Raw genomic sequence first — 13,521 nt, 5'->3', positions numbered from 1 at the left:
CCATTCCATCCACTCCTCTCAAGAATTCCTCAACATCAAGGACACCAGAATAGAGCAGGGAGAGATAGTGATATCCTTGAACAGCACAGCACTATTTACATCCATAAACATCGACCTTGCCAAAGAGACAATTGCCACACTGCTGGACGAATCAGGAAGACAGACACCCCATGACACCAACAGCACCAAAAGGGACAGCACCCTGAAACTGCTGGATCTGTGCCTCACAACCCACTTCACCTTCAACACCTGCATATTCAAACAAATCAACAGAACACCAATGGGATCCCCAATATCAGGACTGATTGCAGAAACTGTAATGCAAAGGTTAGAATGGACAGTGCTCCCCACTGTACATCCCAAACTCTGGGTCCGCTATGTAGATGACACCTTCATGATTATCAAACGCACAAGACTGGAAGAAACCCATCGACACATAAACAACCTCCTCACCAGAATAAAATTCCCAAAAGAAGAAGAGAATATTAGCCGACCACCCTTCCTGGACATAATGGTAAAACGTAAGAACAACAGGGAACTCCAGACTGGCGTATACAGAAAGACCACACATACAGACCAGATACTTAATTACTCCAGCAACCAACCCAACACACATAAACAGATCTGCATCAGGACATTATTCAAATGGGCCTCAACACACTGCAGCAACCTGGAATTGTGCAAAGCAGAACAGGAGCACTTATATGGAGTTTTTAAAAGGATAGATACCCAAAAAGCACAATCTGCCATTACATTCGCGACACAGCACAACAAGAAGACACAACATGGCCAGACACACTAGTCACCCTACCGTACATCAGAGACATATCAGAGATGACCACAAGACTACTCAGACCCCTAGGTATCAGGGTAACCCACAAGCCAACAACCACCCTACAACAGCTACTGATGAACATAAAGGATCCCATACCCATAGGCAATAAAACGAACGTAATATACAAAATACTATGCAAGGACTGTGAGAAACATTACATAGGCCTAACTGGAAGAAAACCGAAAATAATGATACAGAAACACCAACTAGCCACCATGAGACATGACCAATTTTCACTGGCCTCAATACACATGGACAAAGAAGAACACGAATTCAACTGGGACAACACATCCATAATAGAACAAGCCAAAGAGAGACATGCCAGGGAATTCCTGGAGGCCTGGCATTCCAACTGGAACCCCATCAACAAACACACTGAACTGGACCCGATATACAAACCACTGGAAAACAGAACCGGAAGTGATACCAACCACCCCAGCAAACCGAGGCTTATAAATAACAAGCGGGACAGAACACCAAAGTTTCACCGGAGGCGCACTGATGATGTTACCTAGCAGGGTGACGAACTGTCTGCAATCAAACACACTGGCTCGGTGAGCAAGTCTACAACAGTTTTTCATTTGTTAATGAGTTTAATTTAAATTACTGTGGTGGAATTTGAACATATTTCTCCAGAGTACTGAGCTAGGCCTGCACTACTTGGACAGTGATATTACCACCATACTATTATTTTTTGTAAATTCTAGATTTAGTTCATTAGCTGAACTTAAATTTTTTAGTTGCTGTGGTGGGACGTGAACTTTTATCTTCAGTTCTCTTCTAGCACTACTGAAGTAACATAACCACTACTGTTCCCATGTTGGCCTAGACACAACCTACCAGTTCAACATTGTTATGAAGCAGAAATCACTTTGCTTTAATGTTAAACCCACACTATTAATGCACTTAACACCTCAAAGAGCATCCACATGACTCTAAAAACCACAAGACTAATACTGTCCCAAGTGCTAGAACCTTTCCTGAATTCTTACTTTATAAAACTATTGTCTATCTGCTTCATAGGAGTTGGGAGGTCATGTTGCGGCTGTACAGAACGTTGGTTAGGTCACTTTTGGAATACTGCAATCAATTCTAGACTGTCTGCCATAGGAAAGACGTTGTGAAACTTGAAAGGGTTCAGAAAAGATTTACAAGGATGTTGCCAGGGTTGCAGGGTTTGAGCTATAGGGATACACTGAATAGACTGGGGATATTTTCCCTGGAGCATAGGATGCTGAAGGATGACCTTTTAGGAGTTTATAAAATCATGAGCATAGATAGGGTGAATAGCCAAGGTCTTTTCCCCAGGGTAGGGGAGTCCAAAACTAGAGAGTATAGGTTTAAGGTAAGAGGGGAAAGATTTAAAAGGGACCTAAGGGGCAACTTTTCATGCAGAGGGTGGTGCGTGTATGCAATGAGCTGCCAAAGGAAATGTTGGAGGCTGGTACAATTACAATATTTAAAAGGCATCTGGATGGATATATGAATTGGGAGGGTTTGGAGGGATATGGGCCAAATGCTGGCAAATGGGATTAGATTAATTTAGGATATCTGGTAGGCCTGGATGAGTTAGACTGAAGGGTGTGTTTCCATGCTGTAGATCTCTACAATTCTACTAAGTTAATATTATGAATTAATTTTGAGTCAAAAAGTCTTTAGGCCAGGAATGACTATACATGACCTTTGCCTGATATTTCAAGCATTTTACCCACGTAAAGGTGAGTTTAATGACAGAATGCTTTAACCACAAGACTCATTATTAGATTCATAAAATTAAGTTCGGTTGCACCATTGCCTTTAGACCCAGTAAATTGGCATCTACACATAAAGATAACCAGATTCCAAACTGGACATCTTTGAGGATATGTTGCATGTAAATGGTTCTCTCTCTGAGTGTTAAATGGAGATATGGGTTTACATAAGGATAAAACTCTATTGTAAATGGGATAAAAACTGACAAGACATGAATCTTTGAGCATCTTAGTAAGTAACCCGGAGGCTTCACTCTCTCCAGCCCTCCAACCCATCAGTCAGGATAGATCTCTAAATAAAAAAAAGGTAAAGGCTCATCCTATTTAAACTCTTATCTCAAACCTCTCAGAGGAGGTGTCATTCAAAGCTTCTGAACGGTGCAATGGAATAAAAAAGAAATTGAAGGCGTGTCTTCTGTTTACGGCATTGTGCCATTGCCCGTTAGGGAATGGAGTTTCAGCAACATCATTCAATAGACAAGGTACTAACTGCAGGAGAACACACATTGCAACAGCAGGTTTCAAACACCACAAATGTACCGAGTAAATGACCAAAAACACAAAACGAAGGAACAACTGTAATCTGAAAACCAGAGGTGTGGAGACTGGGTGTTACTGACAAATTTCCTCTTTATTGAAGAGCTACACATGAATATTCCATCATCTGTAAAAGAGACTGGCCACGTTGAACAGACACCAGCAAGAAACGAATCAATAAATAATGTAGAAAGGCCTCTGCCATGGACGGCCACCATTTTCCTACAAGCTGGTTCGCTGTCAGCGTTTAAAGGTCACGAGTTATTCAGAAATGAGACAGTGGGGTGCAACCTTGTTTCAATCAAACTAGGAAATGACAAACAATATTGGTCATGAAAACTGTGGCTTTAATGTAAACACTACATTCGAGGTGCTTGCGTCACTAACATCCCACAGGAGAAAACACCATTCACTAAAAAGAAGAAATAGCAGCACAGACGTTCACCGAGAAGAAAAGGAAGCCTAACTTATATATTACACAGTATCATAGCAAATATTGTCAAATGGGGGACATCTTTACTGCACCTACTTGGCCAGTGAGAGCTGTGCTTTTCTATACAAACCTGGAGGGTGAACAAGTTTATTTTTTTTTAATCCCAATACAATTAAAACTAAGGTAAGTCTAAACAGTTTTGTTGTTACTGTACAATTGCACTGCCCTGAAGGACAGTCGGGGTCCAGCGTGTGGGCTGAAAGACTCCAGGCTGAGTAAAGATGTTGCAAATGCAGGACGTCAGGCTAAAGAGTAACCAAAGCAGTGCTGAACCAGTATAATCCAAAACATTGACTTGGCTTAACTAATCTGATTGTTGTACACAACCTCTCAGCAAAATTTCCTTAATCTTTTCTTTTTTAAAAAAAGGGAAAAATAACCTTTTTGAAGCTACAAAGCACAAGAAATGGATTTTTTTAAATAATTTATTATTTTAGCTTCTACTTTTAAAGACTTGGCTAAAACCAGATCTACAGCATTCTACTGAAACACACAACCACCATTCAGTTTTCAGAAGGTTGAACTGACTGTGTAGGAAGGCTGTGTCTCACAAAGGCCAAAGATCATGCTATCTGTACATAAGGGCACCAGGATAGTCCATTATACAGTCTGCAGAAAGAGAGGCTGAGGGAACCTTCCCATCACACAAAACACACAAGAGATTCTTCATGCACACTCTGAGGGGAGGGAGGAAGAGAAACATTTATCAGGTCACCAACTTGTCTAAAGCCATTTTCACAAGCTCACCAAAGGGAGAGGAGAGGGACAAGAGGGGTTGGGGGTGGGGGAAGGAATGGATGGTGGGGCTGGTTGGCACTGGTAAGGACAATCAAAAGAAAATTAAAAAAACTTCTCTGGCAAAAAAAAATAGACCTTCAAGCTTTTAGTAAACGGAAGCCCCTCTCCTCCCTCGGTCAGAGTGGAAAGCTCCAAGGCTGTTGCTGTGCTTAACTCAGGGCCGTTCCATTCCACTATATGAAGAGGGAGGCTCAATGCAGCTGATATGGTGCTGTCCTGTGCGTCCTCAGGTTTCCTAACATATTAGTCAAAGAGCTGCCACGGAACTAAACACTGGAAACTCAAGCCTTGTGCTTGGAAGGTAAATGTGTCACACTGATTCCAGCCTACAGGCCATGTGTTAAAAACAGGCAGACGTGTTACCTAGAAAAGGGCTTGTCTGTCCAGGGATGGGTGTGGGGGAATGTGTGTATTGTTTTAAAAAGATTTTTGTAAAATTTCTGTCTTGAAAGCAGAAGGTCCAGTGAAGTACAGTGTTAACAGTGTACAAGTTTGTGATAAGGCTGCGGGTTTCAGGAGTCTAGTTCTGTTGGCAGCTTATGATAACTAAACAGAATTATATACGTTATGCCTTTATTTACCAACTTGCATTCAATTATCATCACCAAATTTGCCTCTAGACAGTAGAGTCAGTATAAGCCGCAGCCTCGGAGATTGTTGGCAATGATGATGTCAGTGACGGCATCGAAGACCACTTGGATGTTGCCAGTATCCGTAGCACAGGTCAAATGGCAGTAGATCTCCTTATTGGGAGAGCGGTTCTTGCTTTCAAATTGTGCTTGGACGTAGGCTGCACCATCCTCATAAGTGTTAGGGCCTAAAGGCAAGGGTAGAATGGAACAAAATAGCCTTCAGTGCAAGGAATGGTACAACAAACACATCTGTAGATTTTAAACACAACCTTGTTGGGCAAACCATCAATCCACAAAGAATTCTGACTCCTTTCCTATCCTCAGTTGGCACAGTGCACTGGTTGAATCACAAATGGATACTTTAGTTCTGATCAGAGTACTAACCAATTCAAGCATGCCTTCCTTTGATTTGTGCTCCTGTTGCTTTGACTGTCCAAGATTCTACAGCCTTGCTTATTGCTGCTCTGCAACGGTTGGAAATGTTGACTGTGAAACATGAGGTGACTGGAAGGTTTTTTAGTGTTCTGAGCTATGTTATGGAGTACCTGCAGTGACCATTTTTCTCTCCGATATGTGGTGCTTCATAATTACCAGCTTCAATCTTACATCTCTCACTCTCTGCCTGAAGGCAGACACCAGCTTCCAGAAAGGTATTTCTATGATAAAAATAAATGCTAAGACCAATCGTTTTCACACCAAGTACTTCAAAATGGTTAACAATTAGCCATGATAGAGCGACACAAATCCAGTGAACTTCACTAAGTCATTAATCAGTGTCAATTTCGATTAAATCCAGTCATACTCCAACATCTGAAATACCTCTTCAGTGTGATTTAACATAGTGAGACAATAAATTACAAGGTTACATAACAGCATAAAGGGTTGTTTGATCAACATCATGGCTCTGTTGTGATTTCAGGAATTGTTGACACTGATCTGTAATAATATAAATCAGAGAGAATGGTGTCAAGAAGTTTTGGAAATGTTAAGGAGTCTGCATGGTGACTGTGAAATGCTAAATGAAGTGCCCAGCACTGAGAGTTTTAACAAAAAAAAAATCAGTCTATCCAGTGGTTCTGGATTCATTGCTATGGCTGAATTGCCAGATGTAAGTAAATGGAAAGAGAAATTTACTTGCTCAATTATTTCACTCAATAAACAGAGTGCCTTTGGAAAGAACGTCTGGAGAGATGCAGTGATTTATGACATGGTTCATCATGGGGCAGGCTCAGTGATACAGGACTCTGTGCTCTTTGTTCCCAAGGAAATGCAGAGGTAAACATCAACAGCGGCTGGAGAATCATCAAACTGGAGGAAGAGACCCTTCGCTCTGCCAAAAACATGGGATCTTACAGTGCAAAGACTTGCCCATGACCAGGTGTTGCAGACTGACAGACCCAGAGGTCAGGCTGTGAGCTAAGGGATGCACTAAAATTTGGTACAGTTCTGGAGAGGTGCTGTGAGGAATGGTCACAATCTAAAGCCATTCATCCATAGTACACCAACGGACTGGAAACTGTGTGGAACCCTTTGGGCTGAATGCCTGACATGTAAATAGTAAGTATCAAGAATACTGAAATGTTATTGAAGCAGTTCATAGTTGAACTTCCCAATGGAAGAAAGGGTGAATTCCATTGCGCTGTAATTTTCAATCTGAAATATTTTGATGTATGCTTTGGTATGCACCTTTAGAAATTCTATGAATGAAGTTCATTTTAGAAAAAGATTTTGAGGTTGGTTGGCTCGCCGAGCTGGTTTGTTCGTTGGCGAGCCAACCAACCTCAACACCCACAACCTGAGCTACAGATCTACTCCAAAACGTTAGAAAAAGATTTATTTGATAGCTGGAGACGGAGAGGTAGGGCAATATGCTATGGTCCCCCTAAGTTTTCTTGAAGGTTGAGCACAGCAGTAACTAAGTCAATATGTTGGCATGTTGATCAGTGTGCATGGAAATGCCAAGCAGCTACACTATCACTTACAAGGAACATTGGTTATATATATCTTTAAACATTAGAACCCTTGGTAACAATGAGGGGTATCTGACTTTCTATATCAGCATATTGCTGCATTTACAAGAAGCTGGTTTGTGGTGTCAGACTCAGTTATATTTGTGTGATAGATGGATGTGCTGTTGTAAAATCTCACTGTTAATGACTGTAAACATGCAATTATCTGCTGCAATAAAGCCTTCCCAAACTTACAGTAGACACTGGGTCTTCACACAGTCTTTTTCTTGTTCTGTCTCCGATGGATTATCTGGCACCGCCAATGCAGCAATAAAGTGGCATTGAGTATCTAAGCGCTAGAGCCCAAGTGGAGCTTTGAAAATTTATTCCCTCCACTTGGTTCTTCACATGTGAATGCCTTGTTCCTGTGTGTTTTCTTTATTTGAACATTACTTACTTTACGGTACATCTGAATTGAAGCTTCAATGTACAGCATTCTAGTCATTTACATGTCCTGAGAGATGGGGATTTGAGTTCCAAAAAAAAACAGCAGAGAGATGCAGTGGAACCAAAACATGGCATCAGTTATGATGCCCGGATTGTAGCCACAATTGCCTGTTCCACTGAGCTCAAAATTACAGCTGTGTCTTTTTGAGGGGGTGTCAAAAGGGGACAGGGAGTTTCCCCCAGCCAATTTCTTATCCTGAACATCCACCACTATCAGCCAAAAGTTATGGTTTATTGTGAGGGGAATTGAATGCATGAGTGGTTATGCTTGTGTTATACAGGGTGCTGGTGAGACTGTATCTGCAGTATTTTGTACAGTACTAGTCACTGCACTTACGGAAGGATGTTAATGCATTGGAAGCAGTTCAGAGAAGGTTCTCTCGCCTAATAAAAGCATAGAGTCATACAGCACAAAATGGACCCTTTGGTCCAAATCATCCATGCCAACCAGGTATCCTACACTGAACTAGTCCCATTTGCCTGTATTTGGCCCACATCCCTCTTAACCTTTCCTATTCATGTACTTGTCCAAATGTCTTTTAAATGATGTAATTGTACCCATCTCTACCACTTCCACTGGCAGCTCATTCCATACATACATCACCCTTGGTGTGAAAAAATTACCCCTCAGGTTCCTTTTAAATCTTTCCCTTCTCACCTTAAACTTATGTCATCTAGCTTTGGACTCCCCCACCCTGGTGAAAAGACCTTGGCTACTCTCTGCATCCATGCCCTTCGTGATTTTATAAACCTCTATAAGGTCATCCCTCAGCCTCTGACAATCCAGGGGAAGAAAAGCCCCAATCTATCCCGTCTCTCCTTATAACTCAACCCTCCAGTCCCGGTAATAACATTGTAAATGTTTTCTGTATGCTTTCTAGTTTAACAACATCCTTCCTATAACAGGGTGACCAGAATAATGTGCAGTATTCCAAAAGTGGCCTCATCGCTGTCCTGTACAGCCACAACATGATGTTCCTGCTCCTATACTCAGTGCTCTGACCAATGTAGGCAAGCGTGCCAAACACCTTCTTCACCACACTGGCTGGATTGCCTTATGAGGACAGGCTAGACAGACTCAGCCTATATCCTCTAAAGTTTAAAAGAGTCAGAGATAACTTAATTGAAACATAGGATCCTGAGGCAACTTGAAAGGGTAGATGTTGAGAGGATGGTTCCTCTTGTGGGAGAATCTAGAACCAAGTGATCGTCCATTTAAAACAGAGATAAGGAGACATCTTTCTCTCAGAGAGTTATGAGTCTTTGCAGTCCCCTTCCTCAAAGGAAGGCAGAATCTTTAAATTTTTTTTATGGCAGAAGTAGATAGATTCTTGATTACCAAGGGGATGAAAGATTATTGGGGATATACACAAATGTAGAATTCAGGTCAAAATCAGATCAGTCATTGAAAGTGTTAAGTCGCCTACTGCTGTTCCTTGTTTGTATGAAATCTTTTGTGGAGAACAATGTATATCAGAAACATTTCTGGGCTTTCAACAGATCACTTGGAATATAATTGATTAACATGACAACTGAACCAGCTATCAACATTGTTATGCATAGAATGGATTCCCCAACATACAATGTAGAACACTCCAAAACTTCCATCACTCGTGACGGAGATACATTAGCTCAACTTTCATGTTAACCCTTCTGACTGCATAGCTAATACTGGCTTTGTGGTAGCAGTGTTTCAATGAGCAGCACTTATATCTCTGAACCAGAATGTCATGGGTTCAAGTTTCGCTGCTGAGGGAGTTCTGTATTATTGGACAGGGCCGTCTTTTGGATGAGTTATGAAGCCAAAGCTCCATTTCTCCTCTCAGACATGAAAGACCTTTGGCAATGTTCCAAAACAGTAGAAGCATTCCCCCCACCTCCTCCACACACCCTAATGTCTAAACCAATATTTAGCCCTCAACCAACATTTAAGAGTCAAAGTGGTCATGAATATCACATTAAAAACCAAAAGAACTGTGGAAGCTGTAAATCATGAACAAAAACAAAGTTGCTGGAAAAGCTCAGCAGGTCTGGCAGCATCTGCGAAGGAGAAAACAGAGTTATCGTTTTGGTTCCTCAGAACTGAGGAAGGGTCACCAGACCTGAAACGTTAACTGTTTTCTCCTTCACAGATGCTGCCAGACCTGCTGAGCTTTTCAGCAACTTTATTTTTGTTCATGAATATCACATTGTTAGTGGGAGTTTACTAAATCAAATTGGATGCCATATTTCCAACATTATAAGAAGTAACAATGCACTTCAGGTGTGCTTTCATTGGTTGTAAAATTCTCTATGAGGACCTACAGCTGTGCAGGGTACTAAATTGAATGATCTTTAGATCAACAACCAATGATAGAACAATTAATTTTAAATTGGCTGAGGAAGATCAATATTATTTGCTATAGACAGTTTCTACGAAGTTAAGCACGAGCTTGAATGGTGCAGGCGCAAGGTTAGCTGCTAAAAACGTCCAGGAAAATGAAGCCTGGTGTAGGAATGTAAAAGAAATAATACACTTGGCATTTTGGTAAGTCTACAAAAGCAGACAGAAGTGTGAGCTTTGAACGTGCCCATAATTAACAACTATCAAAAAGATGAATGACTATAGTGTCAGTGAAGTACATTCCAATATTCAGCAGAACAAGCTGCAAATTCAGCAGCTGTGGCCTGTCAACATGGAGGTTAACGGAAGAAGCTGTCAAAGGGGCTGTCGACCTGTTATCACATGTTTAATATGGTTGTATTGTGAGTGTGAGCATGCTGCTAGTGCATAGTGGGATATTGCAAGCTCATCATTGCAGCCAAAGCTGCAGCCCTTATAGTCCTGTGATTTATTCACCTTGAGCGTTTCATAACCAGTTTCCCTTCTACAATTCTGACACATTTTCATATCCTTCTCTCATGCATCTACATACATTAATGTTTACAAATGACGGTGGAGGTGAGTAAAACTATCAGTTGATATTACTATCATATTTCCACCATTATGCTCCCTCCTTTAGCTTAGTGGTACTATATGTTCTATTTTTTTTATATTCCTCCAAACTTTTGCTTTTCACTTATGTTGTTTTTGTCCAAATTACCTTTCATATGTTCCTCCTGATTTTCTTTGTATTGTTTCTTTATCTAATTGCTCTGTTCTAATCACTGATCCCTGCTGTTCCCCACCAGTTACTGCCTGCCACTCAAAGACCCATTTATTTTTACTCTTTGTTTGCCGTCTGCCAACCAGTTCCCTATCCAGGTCAGTACACTTCTCCCATTCCCATGTGCTTTATTTTTACAGACCAGTTTTAATGAATTTTAGTGACCAGTGAATTAAAGACTAATTAACTTGGCATCAGTAACAGGGAAAATGTTAAGAGACCACTACAAAAGGTTTATTAGCAAAGCACTTGGAAAACATTGACAGGATTATATAGTGTCAGCATGGATTCACACAAGGGAAATCATTTTGACAAATTGACTGGAATTTTCAGAAGATGTAACTAGTAGAGTTGATAAGATGGAGCAAGTGAATGTGGTTTACATGGGCTTTCAGAAAACTTTCAACAAGGTCCTATGTAAGAGATTACCATGCACTTCCCCACTGACTCAGCCTGTCCAAATTACACTGAAGGACCTCTGCTTTGTTCCTGTTTTCTATCAATCTAGCATTAAAAAATAGTGGGTTTACATTAGCAAGCCATCATCCCATGGGACCTGTTTTAGAGTCTACAAAATCTTGAAAGATGAAAGAAAGAGATATTTGGAGAAACAGAAATAACACCTGTACATAGCCTGTCAAAGACATCTGTTTAGGGGCTGAATGACTTTCTTCGCATTAATAACAAAAACTAATTGTAAAAATTAGTGGCAGCACGGTGGCTCAGTGGTTAGCACTGCTGCCTCACAGTGCCAGGAACCTGGGTTCAATTCCACCCTTGGGTGATTGTCAGTGTGGAGTTTGCATGTTCTCCCCGTGTCTGCGTGGGTTTCCTCCCACAGTCCAAAGATGTGCAGGCTAAGTAGATTGGCCATGTCAAATTGTCCATAGTGTTCAGGGATGCGTAGATTAGGTGGGTTATAGAGGGATGGGCCTGGGTGGGATGCTCTGAGGGTTGGTGTGGACTTGTTGGGCTGAAGGGCCTGTTTCCACACTGTAGGGATTCTATGATTGTTAGCCCTATGTCTTTCTTCAAAGTTTAAGCTTTTTAACTGATGGCCACATCTGATAGCCCATCTGTCTCAGAGACAGAATTTAGGCAGCACTGCATTGGAGTGTTAGGCTGTCAGTCTTTTAGATGAGATGTGAAGTTGAGTCCTGCTCTTGTTCTCAGCGGTGGACAGAAATAACCCAATGCCACCTTTTTTGGCAAATATTCATCTGTCAAACAGCATCACAACAAAGAATATCTGATTATTATCACATTGTTGTTTGTGGGAAATTTTGTTGCCATGTTTCCAAATGGCAACGGTGATGGCACTTCGATAACACTTCATTGTCTGTTAAGTGCTTTATTACATTCTGAGGTTATAAAAAGTGCTGTACAAATGTAAGACTTTTTCAGTACTTTAAATTTCTACTTATCCATATATAAATAGATTCAATTCACCTTCTTTTGGTCTTAAGAATATATTAACCCTGTACTCTGCTCCTTTCCTGTCAAGGTTTTGCTTTCCAATCAGTTTTCTAACCAGTTAATTTGTGTCAGATCCCCTCTTATCTCACTGTTGCAGGTTTTCAGTCCTCTATAATTATCTTTGCTTCCTCCATCAATCTTTCCTATTCTGACATTGATGTTAAGTATGTATTAATTGCTATTTCACAATTATATCCGTGCTCCCTGCATTATTATTTTCTTTTGATTTGGCAGAACTAACTCAAGCAATACTTATTTTTGCCATTCAGAATTTCACCATTTCTCTTCCTATATCGTACCATTATCCATGTTGATTCTGTGTACAGCATCCTAGACCTTCATTGCAAGAGAGTTAGAGTACACAAGCAGGATGTCTGGCATTATATTGTGTACCATCACAGTATTATGGAGGGAATGTATTCCAAATCCTAACGATCTCTGCGTGAAAGGTTTTCCTCATATTCCCTCTGGTTCTTTTACCAATTAATTTAGGTAGTTAAATCTGAGCCATCTCGTTATCGATCCTTTAATTATTGGAAACAGTTTTTATTTATTCCATCTAAATGCTTCATGATTTTACACACATCCAACAAGTCCCCTTCAGGTTTCTTGACTCTAAGAAGAACAACGGGGCTTCTCCGTAACCCTTTTTCCTTAGACCTGTCTTCTGATGTCTTAACAAAATGTTTACATCCTTCTGGTGTGCAGAATTATAAACCATAGTCACACGGGTTAAACGGTTTGATATGGTTTCAGCAAAGTTTCTTTGGTTTTGTACTCAATACCTCTAAGACCATTGAAAGTGCAGATGTCAATTAGATAAACTATACATCCATGGATTTGTCAGATAATTGCATAAAATTCAGATATTCATAGTTTGCGAACAGCTCCACTCTTTGAACTGGCTGTATCTCAAAACAATTTGTTCAAGAGCTTTTAATATTCACTTGAGAGTTTTTTTTTGATTTTAGGTCTATTTTCCCATTCTCGCTAACTCATTGATTAGGTTTTGCAGTTGTTAAAGTAATAATACCTTGCGTGTTTGTGTTAACATGTGGGATTTCTGGGCTCACACAAAAGTAGAATTAGAAGAATTCAGCAAGATCTGCAATTATTAATCTTTAAATAAGCTTAAACCAACAACACACATGGAAAGCATTAAACATATTGGTGTCTAATAAATTAAACTGATCCAAGTGAATAAGTTAACGGTAAAAGCTTTTTTCAAAATAACTAAGACATTTCTACACAAAAATTTACATCAGCCCAAATACACCTTTCGCAGACAGGTAAGGTCATGCTAACGTGCTGCATGTGCACAAAGCCGGAACATTTTTAAAAAAATGTTTTACACTTTTTACTGCACCTCTGACCTCAATTTCAAATTTAAATATAAC

The 13,521-nt window shown here is 40.4% G+C and overlaps 1 protein-coding gene across 3 annotated transcripts in view; it reads right to left on the bottom strand.

Moving 5' to 3' along the window:
* Positions 1-3,198: 3,198 nt before the first annotated feature.
* Positions 3,199-13,521, bottom strand: part of LOC109916540 (guanine nucleotide-binding protein G(o) subunit alpha) — a 218,083-nt gene continuing 207,760 nt past the window's right edge. For all 3 annotated transcript variants that reach the window (XM_048605785.1, XM_048605786.1, XM_048605787.1), the window contains one exon: positions 3,199-5,231. In XM_048605785.1, the coding sequence (XP_048461742.1) occupies positions 5,044-5,231 (188 nt within the window). In that variant the 3' untranslated portion in view covers positions 3,199-5,043. The remainder of the gene's footprint in view (positions 5,232-13,521) is intronic.

This window comes from Rhincodon typus, chromosome 15 (assembly GCF_021869965.1).
Source record: "Rhincodon typus isolate 14 chromosome 15, sRhiTyp1.1, whole genome shotgun sequence".
Lineage (NCBI taxonomy): Eukaryota > Metazoa > Chordata > Chondrichthyes > Orectolobiformes > Rhincodontidae > Rhincodon > Rhincodon typus.
This window is presented reverse-complemented; position numbering and strand designations above follow the sequence as displayed.